The 18,424-nt window shown below is 31.6% G+C and overlaps 1 protein-coding gene across 1 annotated transcript; it reads left to right on the top strand.

Annotated features, from left to right (window-relative positions):
- The first annotated feature begins 10,510 nt into the window (after window positions 1-10,510).
- LOC107451333 (beta-1,4-glucuronyltransferase 1-like) lies at window positions 10,511-17,372 on the top strand. Its single transcript, XM_071180646.2, has 3 exons — window positions 10,511-10,876; window positions 12,447-13,600; window positions 16,918-17,372. Exons 2-3 carry the CDS (start codon window positions 12,542-12,544, stop codon window positions 17,113-17,115), a joined length of 1,257 nt encoding a protein of 418 aa, XP_071036747.2. The 5' UTR covers window positions 10,511-10,876; window positions 12,447-12,541; the 3' UTR covers window positions 17,116-17,372.
- Window positions 17,373-18,424: the final 1,052 nt, after the last annotated feature.

Here is an 18,424-nt window from a genome sequence, read left to right as displayed (position 1 = left end):
CCAGTCGCCTAGAATTACTTATAACCTCTTCATACAGTCCAAGCTATCGACGACCCTGACACATTCCTATAAAATGTGTCATATTACTCTCCTTTATGCTTATCACTTTTAACTATACTGTAATAAATGTCAAACAGATAATTTATCTTATACTCCCCGCTCCCTGACAAGCCTCGCTTTATCTCTTTTCCCCAAGCTTGCTCTACAACTAGTTAACTTGGACACCTGCTGAATTTTTGGAATTTTCTTATCTGTTCAAACCATATTCTTTACAAATCACCCCTTGACAATCAAGAAGGGGAACAATTTAACTCATTCTACAGCTGCTCTCTTCATATTATTACATTATCTATTTGAGACAAGATTTTTATTTCAAAAGCAGTGAAAATGGCAAATTCTGTAAAGGGAAAGGCGTTTTCGATAGAGGACAAAGTTGAAATTGTAAAGCGTATTGATGATGGAACCAATCAATCGACACTGTGTAAGGAATTTTCCTTGTCAAAATCTACAGTTTCAAACATTTGGAAAAATCGAAGTGCAATTCTTGCGGCATACGACAAAAACATGGTTTCATCGAAAAAACTGCGTCGAGCTGAAAGAGAAAACGTAGAAGATGCTTTGTCAAGATGGCTTGAAATCTTGTTAAAAATGTAAAAATCTTGCATTCTTTGCACATTGTCGATAAGAAAATTGATGAACTCAATTTAAAATCAAATTGTGTTCAATCAAAAGTCACAAATTTTTTTCATAAAAAGTGAAAATAAAACTAATATTTAGCGACGTAATTACTTTTTCCATCAATTTTTGCTTTATTATCTATTAATTAGTTAATAATTTTTTAAATAACTTATGCAAAATTGCAAAGCCAATTTTCAATCATTCAACTGTCTTATGCAAAAAATATTCTTCAAAAAATTTGGATATAGTGAACCATCGGTTATAGTGGGCACATTACTGAGTCCGCAGACGGTTCACTATATCGGGGTTCGACTGTATATATTTTGTGCCGCAAACTTGTGCAATTTTTTTTTTTTTAAAGAAACTATCAATTTGAAAATTTACATTGATATTTAATATGAGGCTGTTTAAAGTTTTTAATCATTTTCCTTTTAAAATTTGTTGCTGACACTGCTGTGTTAATAAGCTTCGATTAGCAAAATTACTTTAGTACTTGGTGCGCAATAAATTACAGCAATCTTCAGATGACATTAAACTTTTTCCTATTTTTCAGAGTGTTGACTAAAAACAAAGTGAAAGTTAAATTAACATGAACAACAAAACAGGAAGGTTAAATTAACATGAAGATTCTACCAAATCCTTGTTTTGAAACAATTTTCAAAATCCCATTTTATTTTAATATTGAAGATTTATTTCTGAATCTTAAAGAATACAATTAAAAGGTCATTATCCTAAAAATGCATAAAAAAGCTGTGAAAAATATTCATAATAATGCTAAAATCATGTCAAATTCAGCTTTGATGTTAGCTTTAGACTCCCATTTTCATACTAATTCACAAATTAACCTCAATGTATTGTATCATAATTAACGATAAAATACCATAATTGATAAATTTGTTTTCTCTATTTAGGCAACTTGTGTTGACATTAGGCAAAAAGCTTCTGTTTAAATTTCACTGGGCTCCCATGTGTCTGGGAAAACCTGTAATTTTTATTTTGCCTCTGAAAAGCAGGGAAAATTGCTAATTTTTTTTTTAAACCTAGAAAACTCCTATATTTTATACCTGGAAAATAACCAGTCTCAGAATTGTCAGTAGCAGTAATCAGTCATTGAGATTCGAGTTACGTAATTCTGACATCTAAAACAATTATTTGTTATAAAAATTTCACATTTTAGTAAAACTTCCATGTTTCTATCTTCATTCAATGATATTTCTTTGCTCACAAAATCTAATATTAATATTGCAAATAAAAAAATCAAATGTGTCTGATAAAAAATAACATGTTATAGATAAAACATGGCTTGGATTTTCATTGAAATTTTCCTATATATCTGGAAAAGTCAGGAGTTTTTTTTTCCTGTAATTGTGTGGGAACCCTATTTCAACACTCCTGATACCCAGGAAATTGTCAAAATTTCTATTAGCAAATAAATGGCAATATAAATTCTTATTGTATTGGTTCGGTGACTTGCATTCCTTCAGCACTGTGCTGCAATTGAAAATTAAGCATTTTAGTTTGCCAGAAAGTAAGCAGTGTCGATTGTTAATTATCTTTCATTAGCATTAAATTTAGCTTGTAATGAACATTTTAAACTTATATCGTCATTATGCACGGATAAAAAATATAAGCGATAGCTGGAAAGTGGTCAAATCAAAGTTTGTATATAAATTTTGATCCCTTTGTACTTATATGCAATCAAACAATGAATCAATGTTTCAATTTCTGTCATCGTCTAGCAGAGATTCAGTTACAGCTTAAACCTTGCGGATTTTTTTTGTTTGTTTTTTTGGAGAATTTTGATGGAGGAAAATTTTTATTTGGCTTTGAGTTCTATCTGTTGAGTTTAGAGGCCAAGTAACTTATATTGTCATCAGACATGTAACTCCAGTTGAAATTGGATTACTTAACCTAATAGAAATTTCAATTGTTAACTTTTAAGACTTACATTGTATGCAAACACAGAGGTGCGGTTGCATAATTCAAGCTTTTTAGCTATTCAAATTTTAACAAACGATTAATTCAATTTAGTGATAAATAATGTCTTTAGTGGTCAGGAAAACATTGAAATTTGTATTGTCATCCTACATAGACTCCAGTTTATATTTCATCATTTAAGCTAGTCGAAATATGTATTTATTAATCATAATATATATTGTTTGTCAGTAATCTGATAAGTTCTGCTCGCAGCAGTTAAACGATTAAAACTTCTGATGCCATCCAGCATAGAACTTCAGTTAAAATATTAGTGTTTTAGTTAGTCTTAAATTCGTGAGAATTTTGATTCATGATAATATCGGGATAAATTTTTGCTTACAGCTGTCAGGAAACGGTGGTATTGGGTAAAACTTATATGGTTATACAGCACTTCAATCCGAATTCTATTTTAAATTTCAGTGCTCTGGCAAGTCTTAAAATGGTTGAAATTTTAATAATTTTATCTTACTTAAGGCATCTCAAGTAAGATCAATGAGTTTGCGATGGTAATTAACATGTGCCAAACTTATAAAAGCTAAAAGACAATTTTTGCGTTATACCATCTAAATGATGCATCGTAGGCAACATTTTGTGTTCTCCAAAATTCATGAGCATTGAATCCCTCATCGAGTGGTACCCTGGAGCGAACGGTTTGGTCAGAATCAGTAATCTCAAGTGAACATATTTATCCACTTTGGCTGAAAAAAGCATTATGCTCACTTTTAAATGCCTATGACTGAAAAAATTCTCTCCAAATGGAAAATATTGAAGTTATCAAATTTTGCTGTTAGGATGCACTTAATTTTTAAATTTGCTTAATTCTTTCCATGGACACGAGTGAAAAAAAAAGCCACAACGGTGTTTTTCCCTGAGGATCAAATTGCTACTTTATTAAATTGTTCAATTTAATTCTTCACATTTTTTAAAGTAGAGCTGAGATGGTTAGGGGTGGGAAAAAGAGTAGAATCTTGATGTTTGAATAGTTTACTGTTACTCAGCATGAACAATGTTAAAACAGGGTTTGTATAATTAAGGTTGTTCTTGGAAGGCTTTGTCGTCATATGAAATGATGCTTTTTTGCGAATAATACACTATTTTCTTAACCGCTGTGAATTTGCAACATATCTCACGACCGTTGGGCAAGATTAGCCTATCTAAAGCTAGCACTGTCTATACTTATTCTGAAAGTGGCGCAAAACGTCAAAATGAAGAAAAGCCACAATTTCATGTAAATGAAACAGGTTGTGGTGTAATTTTTTTTAATGTTTAAAAACTACTCCACTGCTGGATTATGTATGTTTGATCATAAAAAAATTGCCATAACCAAATAGTTATGACACACGTGAATGATTTCTTACGTAGTAAAATTATCGGCCGCCTGGAATATTGGCTTATTCGGGCGGAAGTATCCATGAAATTTGGAATTGCCTGAATTATCATCTCTAGACTTTGACAACGATTTCAAGATGATGCAGACGTTACAGTACTGATCATCCCTGAGATACAACGCCGAATAAAGACCAAAGTCTGCGGAACTGGACATTAGTAGCCGTAAACCCAAAGTTGGGTCGGCTGTTCAACGACGGATATAAAAGATCAGCTCAATAATTTGATGTTCAGCATGTCTAGGCTCTGTACGGACTGTATATTATCGCATGGGAGGCATGCAATGTATTGAAAATTATAACTAAGTAATATTAGGATTTTTTAAGGGCATATTTTTTAATTGGTCCTAGGAGTAAAAATCGGAGTTTTTATGAATGGTATCATACAAACGCCATCTTTTTCAGTCTTTATCTTTTGTTTAATAAATAGGCTTTATGAATAAGTCACTTAGTTTTGTTTCTGATCTTTTATCTGCCATAACTGACATTATCCTTAATTTACGGACGTGAGTGTATTAATACTTTATTTTGAACGCCTGGGGCTCAGGATATAGAGTGTTCACCTCCAATAAATGACCCAGGTGAAACCTAGCAGTGGCTGGTTGGTACTGCTCCTGGCTCGCACCGACCACAGTGCTGAAGGAAAGTACCCTCAGAGGTAGACAGATGATGGATTGGAATCCCCTTGCCGTCGGACTAACCATTGGAAAATTTCGTGGTTGTTTTCTCAATGTTAGACAAATGAGGGTTAATTCCTTCAAAAAGTCTCCCATGAAAGCTAGTTTATCCCAATGCTTGATCCAGGACTTCCTTTGTCTTCTGGGTTGCGTTCAGAATTACATAGCTACGGAAACATTGTTCGTAAACTCAGAACTGCATTGCTGTTCACCACGGGTTATAAAATAAAGTACGTTATTTTGCTTGTCACCACAGCAATTAGTTTTGTACTAGGGCTAAGCCACAGTCAAATTGACCAAAATTCTTAATATAGCATTTATTTCAAATAGAAATTGTTAATATTTCGTCCACGGTTGGTAACTAAATTTATTTTTTAGTGATAAAAATTTAGTTTACTTTGATAAAACGAGATTTTCAAACATCCAACTGTGCTAAATTCAAAGCAAGAAACGAACGATGCATGTCATTTAAGTAAAGAGATAAAACAATTTTATAAGCTGTTTCTGCAAAGAAACTAAACTGAGAAAGAAACAAAACAAATGCGCATTTTGTGTTAAATTATTGATTAATTTAACACAGGGCGACTAAAAATTATCTTTAACACTTTGACGTACAATATCGAGTGAAATTAATAAGACAGTTAAGTTTTGTTAGTTATATATGTGCAGTGCATGTTCCAGCAGTAAATTAACTTTTATTTTCTTCCTGCTTTTTTTAAAAAAAAAAAAGGGGGGGGGGAATACTTGGAGGCTCCGCCTCTGCTCGCTCCGTTCACCAGCCCCGGTAATTGCTACTCATTCTTTATTGTTTTTTAAACGTCAATATTTTATACAAGAACATAAAAATACTTAGTTAAGTTATACAATATTGTAACTTTATGCAAGAACATTCTGTTAATATGTTATTCGTTAAGAAATCGACGATTAACTAGGTTAGAAAAATAATCACCTGTACTTGAAAAAAAAAATTTTCCTAAGAAATGCTAATTGTGGGACTCAATAAGAAAAAATTAAAAAGTAATTTTGCTCGTTGACGTGACTTATAGTAATTCAAATACAAAGCAGTTTTTATCTCTCTTTATGAATTTCTTCTTCTTATATTTAAAAATTTCACTATAAACGTTAAGATTTATATATCTTTTTTTTTTCAGCATACCAAATTTTAACTCAGTAGTACAGGCGTTTGTATTTTTTCCTACAAATTTAACAATTAATAAATCTCGAACTAGCTATCGAGTATTATTTTTTTTTTTTTCCTCATCGCTCTCCTCGTACATTTTTCTATACACCATCGCATTTTCATGTTTCTAAGTCACATAGTTTCTGTGCGGCAGAGTAAATTGTAACATTAAGTTAAATACCAATAACAGCGGCGATGGCCCTTAGGATTTTTTTATGTAACGAGAAATAGTTAAATTGCAAGTACAATTTAGAAGCAATTATCACATTAAGTCTCGAATATATGTGGAAGACGTTGAGTTTTAATAACCCTCCGCGTACCGCTCAGTTTAAAACTAACTAAAAACTGAAAGATTTTTTTATTTTTTATCTGCATATATTACAATTCACATCTTCATCAGTTGTTTTAAAATAATATAAGAATTTTATTAGCTTTTACGTTTTCAAAACATATATTGCGGCGACCGCTATTTCAGCGGGCAGGGTTTATAAGTGAAAAAAATTCATGCGATATTTTTATTTTTAGTCGAATATAATTTTTAAATATTTTGCCTGTTGCAGAAATTTTGTAATAAAACACAAAAAAATAAAATAAAAGCCCAGATTTATGGAATATTCCGAATTATTGTCTTCATAATCAAGATATTTTCGTTTGTTATTTCCACGCATAACGCCGCTGACGCTAGCAGTGGCGTACGCAGAATTTTTTCAAGGGGGGGGGGAGTTCATAATTTTCAGAAATTACTAAAAGAAATTCGAGTATGTAATAAAGCACTATTACTTCCTTAATTTAGACAGCTAGACAATTTTGACTTTTTATTTCGACAACATTAGTTAAATTTTGTTTTTATTTTTTAAGTTTAAGAATATATTTTTTTTTATAATAAGAGGTAAAATATTTTATTTTTATTAAAAAGTAGGAATAAATCAAACCAGAAAAAACTACTCATACTGTAACAGCTACCTAAATAATAACCATATAAATGTGAATATTCCATAGAAAACCAATGAATTTAACTAAAAAATGACTTACTAACAAATAGGGAATTAAACCAGTATACAAACACGCTAAAAATTTATTGATTTATACTGTAATATCTAAACGACGGGTTTTTTTTTGCAAGTTCGTTTAAAATGTCTTCGACAGCTGGGGTAAATTTTCTATGAATGCTTAAGAGCGCCAATCCATTCATTCTATTATTTCCCGTTGAGTTGCGTAAATAAGTCTTCAAACGGCGCAAAGTCGAAAAGGATCTTTCGTTTGCACTCGTTGAAACAGGTAGAACGACCAATATTTCTAGGAGTTTGAAAATGTTTGGTGTTATATCTTTATTGCACATTCCAAGAGCATCTGCCGCAGTTTTTGGAACACTACCTCCGTCTTCACTAATCCTTTTTAATCTTTTATACCAGAGTTTTAGTTCAGACTTAAGGCTTTCTTTACAGGTATCCAAATCTCCAACGTAAAATTCCACTAATGCTTCAAAAGCCTTTATGTTTGAAGGTTAACAAATGAAAGGATCGGCAGGTAGAAGACACTGAAATCCTTTCAAAATATCACGATGCGATACAAATCTTAAGTTTAATTGTGTTATAAAATTTTCTATAAATGGAATAAAAGCACTAACTCTGAAATATGTTTCCGGTGTCGATGAGGGAAAATTATCGCGATTTTTCTGTCTTCCTGTTATTCTAGGGATTTGCATGGAAGTGGAAGATCTAATGCTTGTTAGCATGAGAGAAGAAGAGCTGAATATTTCAGAGAATGTTTCAGTGGCATTTTCACGCATTAATTTTATATCTTTAATGACATCTTCTGCAAGACTCACTGCCTCTATCAAATCTATGCTTGTTTTTTGTAGGTATCTACAGAGATGGATTGTTATGGTGAAAACTTTGTAAATGCACAAAAGAGATATTACGAACTGGCAATTAGATACTGTGCACAGTAAAGAATTAGCCTGGGTAGCTGATTCCTTATCCTTCCATTCTGATATTTTTTGTAGTGTTTCGGCGATAGGCTCGAAAAGTTCCACCACAGCGGTTACTGAGTCGTATCTTTCCATCCAACGGGTTGCACATAGCTGTTTAATTTTCTCCCTCTTAGAGCTGGTTTCCATCTCCTCTATTGCTGAAGATAGGACATACTGTCTTTTTGGCGTATTTAAAAAGTCGTATAATGTTTTAATTGTCCCTAAGCATCTAAGCAATTTCTAATGCCAGTTATTTCGCATGCATTTGATACAGCCAAATTGAGGCTATGAGCAAAGCAATGTACATAGAGTGCTGATGGGACAATACTTCTTACGTGGGCTTGTACACCATTAATTTTTCCACTCATTGATGCAGCACCATCGTACCCCTGTCCACTTAACTTTTTTATATCAACTTTCATAGACTGTAATTGGTCTAATATTGTTGTTGCTATTGCTTTTCCGGTTAAGTCATGCACCGGAATGAATTGCAAAAACTGTTCGGTGATGTTAAAATTTTCTTTATCGACATATCGAACGCATAACGATAATTACTCTATACCTGCAATATAAGTTGTTTCATCTGCAAGAATGGAAAAGCAAGTTGCATCATTAATCTTGCTGACTAGTTTTTGCAGGATTAAAATATTGCAAACCTCAATAACTTCGTTCTGAAATCGAGGGCTGGTATACTGAGCATTTTTTCTGCTTGACTCTAAAATGTTCTTAAGAGTCGAATCGTTCTTACTCCGGAAACGAAGCAATGCCCGAAAATTTCCGTCGTTCTCTTCACCTGGTTGTTCAGCAATTATTCCCGAATCCTTATGTCCTCTTAGAGCGAGACCTTGATTTCCACAAAATAGGATGGTTTCAATGATTGGAGTAATGTTTTTTCTATTTTCTAATTTTCTTCTGCTTGCTGCACTGTCAAATTGTTCATCCACAGCAGGTTTCATCTTTCCAAATAAAATATCGTTTAATGTCCCAGCAGTTTCGATCGATTTTTTGTGATAAAGACATTTCTCGTGTTCAGAAAATCGCTCTACAGCATTTTTCCAGTTGTCAAATTTTACATTGTACAGTTGGCCTAAAGGTTGCTTTCCAGAACCGGCACCACTTGGGGCGAAAAGTACACAAAATTTGCAAAAAGCACCACCCTTAACCTCTGAATATGCAAGCCATTTCCAGCGATAAAGCCATTTGTACTGAAATTTCAATTTTCTTTTTCCTTTTTCAGGAAAAACAAATGCTGGATTGGGTTCCCAAACATTTTTAAGTATATCCAGTTTTTTATCCTCGCATGTATTATCTTCTGAAAAAAGTCCAATGTCATATGGGTGGGAAGTAACACTTTGAGGGCCGCTTTCACATTCATCAGATTCTGTTACGCTAGAAACGTTTTCTTCAACGGAAGTATCACATTTCTGTTCAACAGAAAAACTTACATTGGTACTAGATGCTGTCACCTCACTAATTTCAGGTCGTGATTTTTTCTCAAGGTAATTAAAAATTGTTAAATTCTTGCGTTTTGACATCCTAAAGATCCAAGAACAGGAAAAATATATACATATATATTGGCACAGAAATATCCGCTAAGCTACGATCTCAAAGTTTCGAGCTGGAATGAATAACTTCAACGAGCACAGTGTCTCCAAAACAAAACAGATTTAGAAACAAGCTCCGAAAGACAGACAAGCGGCAGAGATAACTCTTAGTTTGACTAACTAACTCCACTGTACTCCGTTCCCCCTTTCATATAATTTTTTTACCGCATCTACAAAATTCTAGAATTGTCTCAAAGACGACAGAACTTCTAGGATTCCAGACCTCGCGAATGCCAGCCAGTCTCGAAAACTATCGCGACTGGCAGGACAGAAAGGAACCAGCGATCGGAGCTCGCCCGTAACAGTATCACGTGAATTTGGTTTCAAAAGTACAACCCTATAATAGTAAATGTTTTTTCAGTATTCTGAGAAATACCGTGAGAAAAAAAGTAGGCATAAGACAAATAAAAATATATAGTCTTAAAAAATAATAGCCAGCATAATTTCTACTGAAATTTTTATTTCTGTCTGTATTATTTTGTAAATTCACTTTGTCTGAGCTCAAGGGGGGGGGGTTAACCCCCCCCCCTTGCGTACGCCCCTGGCCAAAGTAGTACCACACTTTGCTAACTCAAAAGTGTACCGAAGTGGGATCAAATTTAATATTTAAGGATACCATTTAATTTTAGAGAATACAAAAAATTTTGCACAATGCATTATTTAAGTCTAATAAGCTAAATAAAGCTCGCAGATTTTTGGTTCCCAAAAGTTTAGCGTCAGAAACAGTCACTAACTCAAATTGTTCTTATGAGAGAGTAAATTAAAAATCATTTCTAGCCTTCTCGGAATCAAGTCAAACCACAAGTCTGGGTTAAGTAGGGATTTGAGTGCTCTAACCACTCGGAAATCGGATGAAATTTCATTGCAATATTCCATTGTCATAAACACGAAAGCGAGTTAATAAAAACGTTGTAAAAAGATACAATAAATTAAATTTTGCAATAAAGCTACACAAAAAGAACTTAAAATTACTAAAATTTTTTAAATATTATACTAGTTCATTTTTACATTTTTTTAAAATTTTCATTTAGTTGCATTTTTTGATTCACTTACTAGCACTCATTCAGACCTTAGATAAGATTTATAGTTATGACTTTATCAAATACTTATTCTGTTAAAACGTACTACGTTTTAACAGAACAAAGCGGAAGTTTTTTCCTCAGTTAACTGTTTAGGAAATCCATTTAATCATGAAGATTTTGTTCCTGTACTCGAAGCCTTTAGTTGTTTAAGTGGAAAAGGGTTTTCTATAATTAATGAGACATAAATAAAAAATGCGGGTTCCACAAAAATCAACTGAGAGGTGACTACTAGAGCGTAATAACTGCTGCTAGAATAGCTGATGCACCTGCAGACGATTATGGGCCGTTAAGCAGACGAGATGCACTTTCATTTTGTTGCAGGTAAGGAAACTTATAATTAAAAAAAATGATATATTTAATTAATCGATTTTTTTTAATACTGTTCTTTTTAAAGATATATTTTAACATCATTGATTTCAATTTTATGTGAAAAAGTTTGAAATAAATTTATGAGGTAGTAAAAATGTTTCTAAATCAGAAGATAAAATTTAAACACGCCATTTTAGCTTCAATCTTTTATTTAAAACTGTTTGTTAAAAAAAATTTAAAACCGTAGATTTTATAGGCCTTGTAATGATACATTTATTTTTACATTTCATCAACCAGAAAGTTATGCTGGCAGTATTTCGATTACATTAAAATCAAGATCAGTAGAATTTGTTACAAAAATTATAAATAAAATAATCCAAAAGCTGTACTTCTTTTACATTTTCAAAATTATTTATTCTTTAGAATAACGAAAATAAACATCTATAAGAGTTATTTGGTGTCTAATAAGCTCCATAAATCATCATTAAAATAGCTATTTTAATGCTTATTTAAGATTACCCCGAACAAATCTTTTCAGAAATGCATATATTTGTTGGAAAAAGCTAATTAGTATATCTTTAAAAAAAAATTGACCGAATCACACAAGATGCAAAAAAAAAAAAAAAAAAAAAAACGTGTAAACTCAAAGCATTACAATACCAAATTTATGAATTGATACTAAATGTTCCGTTGTGATCAACCTTAATATATATCATTAGAAATTTTGTCAAGAACTTATTTAAATTAAGGGTCACAAATTAATATTTAAGAGGAAAAAAAACTTTTTTAAACTATGACCGATCACTGCTGAATTCGATAATAGCAAAGCCGGGATTAAAAACATCGAAAACCCGCTTATTAAAGCATAAAACTGAAAGGAGGTTCCTCAGAAACGCGAACACATTCAATTGCCAACAGACTAATTAATTCCTTTTGTTCTTTCCGACCACAATAAATATTTGTTTCCTTACGCTTCTGTTTTTTTCTCTAGTAGATATTAATTTGTGCTACTCAAATGTTTTTACAATGACTCTAAAATTATACAGAGTGTACTGTAATTCTCTTCCTTAACTTATATTTTTAAGGTCCTTGTCGAAAAAAAAAATAACATACATATTAGGGGTTGTAAATTAATATTTAATTGGAGAGAATGAAAAAACGCTATCAACATCTATCAAATCACTACTGAAGTAGGCCGAACTGAAAACACCTAAACTGATTTCATTGCCTGAAAAAATTTGGTATTGATATTTAATCTAAGAGAAAAGAAAAACGCTATCTAAATCTAACGAATCACTATTGAGGAAGACCGAACTGAAAACAGCTGAACGAGATTTCTATCAGGTATTCTTGTTGACAGTATAGCTTTCCTCAGTGGAGATTCGATAAATTTTGATAGCGTTTTTTACCTTTTCTTCTCCATATTTATTTGCGACCCCTACTATGTACGATTTTCTGACTTAATTTTTGACAAGAATTTTAAAATGTTACTTAAGGATAAAAAACACCATTTGTATTTAGTAATGTAATACTTTGCATATTTGAAATCAAAAACTTAGTAACAACATGTTGTTGGTTTTAGATCTACGGGGGCTTTTCAAAAATGCCATCATGATTGATACTTGTAACTTCATTTCTATTTACTAATTTGATTGAAAAGGCTTTGGCAACTGAAACATGACTGAAACGCACCATCTCCTACCTCAATTAACGATATTTTCTGCAAGAAAGAGTTCCCCACTTTGCGCATTTGCATCTTCAATACTTTTCATTTATATCTGTGGTATAGGTTTTTACATGTGGTCAGCTAATTTCTCATGTAGACTGCGAAATTTAGGCGATATGTTACCGGAAGCCTTAAGTGTGCAATCTTACGAAATGGAACAAAGAGGACGATATACAATCATTAAAAACTATCTTAGAGCAGCATTGCAACCAGATATCTTAAACACGATGACATTTGCAACGGCGGCTATATTTCCCGAGCTTAACCATCTGCCAGAAATTTGCTCGAGATGGAAAGGTCCAATGTCAGTGTCAGTTTATGCACCAGGATCCGACTTCAAGTCTGCTCTTCGAAAAATAATCAATTTGAGGCTGGCTAACCCATGTATCCATCAAAACGTGTCCTGGCACGTTTATTTTGATTTGGATTTTAACCCTTCATGGGGAAGGTTAAAATCACCGGAAGAAGAAGCTGAGCTGACAACGACGACTTCAACCTCGTATCAAGTCTGGTTAAAGGGAACTTTCAAAAGTCACGGCAATTTGCCGTTTCCAGCAAATATCGGCAGGAACGTTGCCATTCAAGAAAGTAAAACAGACTATGTCCTCGTTTCTGATTTGTACTATTATCCGAGTGTCGACATTATACCTCGATTTATCGAGCTTTTAAAATTTCAAAAGACTTCTAAAAAAATTGTTTACGTCCTTCCAGTTTTTAAAATGGCAGGATATGGGAAACCTCCTGAAACTAAAAGTGAATTGGTACAGCTGACAGCGGAAGGTAATATTGTCTTGCCAAGCAGTACTTTAGATTGCTCACAGTGCAATATTTTCCCGCATGCAAGGAAATGGTTGGAAGTCAGATCTCCAGACCATACGCTGTCTGTCTATTATGTGAGTCATGAAAAAGATGAATTTGAATCTTGGCAACCTTACTATATATCCAGAAGAGATATACCTTTTTTTAATGAAGAGGAAATCAAAGAAGGACGGCATGATAGAAAATTACAGGCAAGTGTGTATGTTTTTGATTCTTAAAATAGTAATCATTAATTAGGGATTTGCAAACAAAATTTGAAACACAAACTCAGGAATTAAAGAAATAACTAACCCTCATGTTAATTTAATAAAACCCATCAAAATTTTTTTTTTGAAATTTTAAGCAAATTAAGGATTTTTTTAGGCTAAGAAAAAATACTACTTACTTCCCTTTAACCTGCGGAGAATTATATTAACTTAATTCGTAATCAATATTTTTGTTTTAATATATTCATTTAAGTATATTTTGTTCATTTGTTTCTTAATTTTATTTTTATAAGTATAAGAAAAGTTCAAAGTTATAGTTTTATAAACAGTTACTTACCTACAACCTTAATGAATAAAATGAAGTAAAAAATGTTTCAAAATATTAATTTCTAAATGAGGAAATTTAGTTAATATAATTCTTTCCTTGATTAACAATGGCTAAGGGAAATTTCTTTCTTTGAAGCTCTAACTGAAAGCCTTTGCTTCGATTTTCATAAAAATTTCAACTAACAGAAATTAATGAGGTTTTCAGATGTAATTTTTACGATGAGTTAAAAAGAAATGTACCTTCTAAACAGGAGGAGTAGGAGTTAATTGTTTATTGGGGAAGATAAAAAATTCAACCATTTTAAGCAGTTTTTTTTTAAATAAGAAAATAATTTCCTAATGTATTATTGAAACTTTCTTGTCTCCTTGCGTTTAGCTTAAAATTCCACGAATTGCAATCACTTTAGTAAGTTTTTCTTCCATAATTTAAATTAAAATAAATTAATAGCATGATTAATAAAAAATTATACTAAATAAAAAAAAATATTACAAAATACATCTTACATAAAAACAAACAAATGAATTCAAGACTTCACAAGCTTGGTATGATGCTACCCAAAAAATAAACTGTGCTGTTTTACACAAATATAGCCATATAAGGGATAACACTCAAAACTTCAACCTCACACTTTTTTTATGCTGTGATATTAATTTTGTTGAATTTGTTTTAGGCTCACAAACTATTAGAATTTATAAATGACAGAAAACTCGTATGAAATGTAAAATTACCCATAAATTTTTACACAAATCACAATAATGAAACTTCCTAGAATATTAAGCTGGTTCACACCAGGGCTAAAGAGAATAGAAGGGCTAGTTCACTCCGCTCTTAGAGCTGAAGCTACGATTTTTCTCCTCATGACGTCACTATGTCCACAGATCTCGGAATATCGCACGCAAAGATATTATGATAACTTTGTATCTTTCTCCTTGTGAAAATAAGTTCGACTTCTTCTGGTTATTAGCTTTCAAACTTTACGTAATTAACACATTATTTCCATTCATAAACATAGTTTAAAAAAACTTTCTTGGCCATTATATTAAAAAAAATATCATTTTAAACTTATAAAAATATTTTACTAGTTGGCGAAAATGACCCTATAAATACTTTATTTTAAAAAGTTCAGTTTTAACTTTAATTATTAAGAAAAATGAAAGCATATATCGACATTTTTTTTATCTACATATTCTTTTATAACAATAAGTTGAGTTAAATTTAGAATCCCTGATTTTAAAATATGTCGTTAATAGCAATTTGTTCATACTTAATCATTAGGAAACATCAACCTTAAACGCTAATTACTGAAACAAAATAATAATTTAGGTTCATAATGACATTAGAAATTTTACAATTGTTTATAGATATTTAAATTTAAGATGATATAATTTATAGATATTTAAATTCAAGAGAATATAATTTTTAAAAGAATCATAAATATTTAGAATAACTACATTAAAAAAATAAGTTATGAAATTAGGAGAATTTCAACTGTACACTATATATTTTATTTATACTTTTTACTTACGTTTTAATTTTTCTTTGACTTTATCCATTTTTTAATTTTTTTCACGTGCCTTTCTTTTTGAAGTAACGAGGCGGTTTCTGTTTAGATAACGAATTTTTATAAAAGTTCTAAACGATAGAAAAAACGCATTGCTGTTTTATATTAACTGTGTCATTTCGGAATCCATTCTTTTCATAGTTGTTCATTTACTTTAGGGAACACGCGGAAAATTATATTTTTTCCTTTTGTTTTTCTATCAGAATTTTTGCAAGTTGCAATCGCGCAGACTGGCATTTCGTTAATAGTTTTAAAATTTTGTAAATTCACGGCAAAAACTGAGGAAAGTCATTATAGAAAATAACAAATGTCTTAGAATCTGTCACAAAAAGAAATGCTCCAATATTAGTTAGAGCTAGTAAGGCCGAACGCTCTGCTCTTGAAGTAAAAGTGCGAGCTTTGCGCCAAAGTGACGTCACTAGAGAAAATCGGAGGATTGGCGCGGCGAGAGTTTCTACAAAGGAGTGAACCAGCCCTTCTATTTTCTTTAGCCCTGAGTTCACACACCGCCTCGTAAGCATAACATAAGCGGTGGGATACACCGTAAGTCTTCGAAATTCCTGTTTTAGGATGTTATTGTTTACATTCTGTCAACCATCTATAAGTTTAATATGAGAGAGAAGTTACACCTTTACACTAAAACTTTTCTTCACATACAGAGGGAGAATACCGATTGTGGTGAATAGACTGTATTATAGGAGAATTTTCTTTTTTCACCAACGAATGGCAACAAGGTCGATCAGTACCGAAAAACTTTCATTCAGAAGTGTGGCATTGTGATTTGGGTATTCGTCAGTACAGACTATAGTTAATGTTTGAATTTACACAAGCAATTGAATTTATTTTCTTTACTGCATTCTATCTTTAAGTTTGTTACTTGTTTAAAATTTTCACATTGTTCTATGTCATAAAATTAAAGTTAATGACCTCAAACTTCAATAGTATATTACAGTACAAGTGAAGAAACTGGCAGTTTCAGTCGATTAAAGTTAATGGTCTATAACTGCAATAGTTTATTTTAGTAGAAGCAAAGAAACTGGCAGTTTCAGTCAAGTAAAGTTAATGAACTAAAACTGTAATAGTATATTTTAGTACAAGTAAAGAAACTGGCAGTTTCAGTCAATTAAAGTAAATAACCTAAAATTGCAGTAGTATATTACAGTACAAGTGAAGAAACTGGCAGTTTCACTCACGCATGTATCAGATTTGCACAATGCTTATGGGGTTCCACAGAATTTTCGAAATATTATGGGGTCCCCACACCAAAAAATTAAAGAAACCCTACACTACATGCTTTTTATGATAAGGAAAAATAGGAACAAAACCGACTATATCTGAATAGTGAGGATCGGTCTCTTGTAAACAATGTCTTATTCAACGAGTGCGAGCATAATTGCTTTTTCTTTTTTGCAGTTGCTCGAACTTTGTTTGAACCATTATGAATTCCATATCTTGGACAATGCATTTTTGGTTCAAGTTCAGCAAGAGATGGAAACGGTTAAGGATACCAATATTCTTCAGAATTTCATTCTTCACAACAATGCAGCAAGAGAAAAAAAGTTGGAGGCTTTGATGTGCCGTTATGGATCTGATACGGGTTGTGCAATATAATATTGCATGCCATATGTAATATTAGCTCAAACAACACAGTATTTTTTTTTTTGCTCAGTAAAAGCTCACCTAACTATTTACTGCAAGAATATCTTAGATGTACTCACCTCTCATATTATTAGCAATTATTACAGCAATATAAAAACTTGGATGCAAGAGATTGAGGTTATCTCTTTTTAACATGATTTTCCCAAACGTGGTGTTAATTTTAAAAAAATTTTCTATAAGAAACTAAATTTAATTATACTTTAACGAAATTTCACTTGTTTAATTAAAAAAAAAAATATTCATCCTTAAAATATGGTGATACATTTTTTTTTCACTCTAATTGACTAAATATTTTGATAACTTGTTAGGTTTCTTTGAACTTTAAAACTTGCAAATTAAAAAAAAATAATAATATCTATTGAAATCCTATCCATTGAATAAAACTGGTTTATTTTAGCAATGATATAACTGCCTGTAATGTTTAATATGATTTTTCGAAGCTCTATTGCTAAAGAAAATAAGAAAGCTACAGTTTAAGTGCTTTGCACTTGGAGCAAAGCGATGATTTCAAAGTATATATTATCATTATGATGTGAAGAATTATCTGAGCTTTAGAACGAACAAATAACTTAATTTTAAAAGGTTAATTAACTTTTCTTCAAAACCCCAATTTGGCTACATTTTTCTACATAGAAGAATCATTAAAATCACTGTCTTAGTCTCAGCTTTCGCAAATTTTCAGAATAAACATAGACAGCACCAGCTTCAGATACACTAAACTTGTCCTAACAGTCAAGAGTAACTGCTGCAAACCTTCAGCAGTTATGAAAATAGCATATCATCCACAAAAAAGAGCTTCATTAAATATGACGACAAAGTCTTCGATAAACAACCTTAAGCTTCATCACTAATTTCTTTCCCACCATTTACATTTTTTATAGCACGGGATCTTTGATTAAGTGAATTTTGAGGAAATGTATATATTGTTCTTGTTCAAAACATTTTAGAATAAGTACAGATTTGAAAAATAAATAGTTTTTGAGATACTGAGAACAATATAATACATATTTTTCTTTTTAATTTATAATTCTTTTCAGAATTTATAGAATGATTTCAAAGTAATTTTCTTATATTCTTTAAATGCTGTAGACTCAAGAGCAGTTGTTCTTTACCATTACAGAGCTCTTACAATTTTACAAGATTTTAATGGAATATTTTTGCAGAATTTAATATTATATAAAACATTTAATGGACAGATCAATCATTAAGAAATCAGAGTTTAATATTTAAATTAAAATTAAAAAAAATTATAAATAAAATT

The sequence above is a fragment of the Parasteatoda tepidariorum genome, chromosome 8 (genome assembly GCF_982258835.1).
Source record: "Parasteatoda tepidariorum strain Cologne lab strain chromosome 8, Ptep-v5.0, whole genome shotgun sequence".
Classification (NCBI taxonomy): domain Eukaryota; kingdom Metazoa; phylum Arthropoda; class Arachnida; order Araneae; family Theridiidae; genus Parasteatoda; species Parasteatoda tepidariorum.
Note: the sequence above shows the minus strand (reverse complement) of the source record. Positions and strands in the feature narration are given on the sequence as shown.

Excerpts from the sequence above, each read along its gene's own strand:
- LOC107451333 (XM_071180646.2), top strand. The coding sequence starts at position 12,542 with ATGACTGAAACGCACCATCTCCTACCTCAATTAACGATATTTTCTGCA. Across the intron at positions 13,601-16,917 it reads GGCATGATAGAAAATTACAG|TTGCTCGAACTTTGTTTGAA; the intron begins GCAAGTGTGTAT and ends TCTTTTTTGCAG.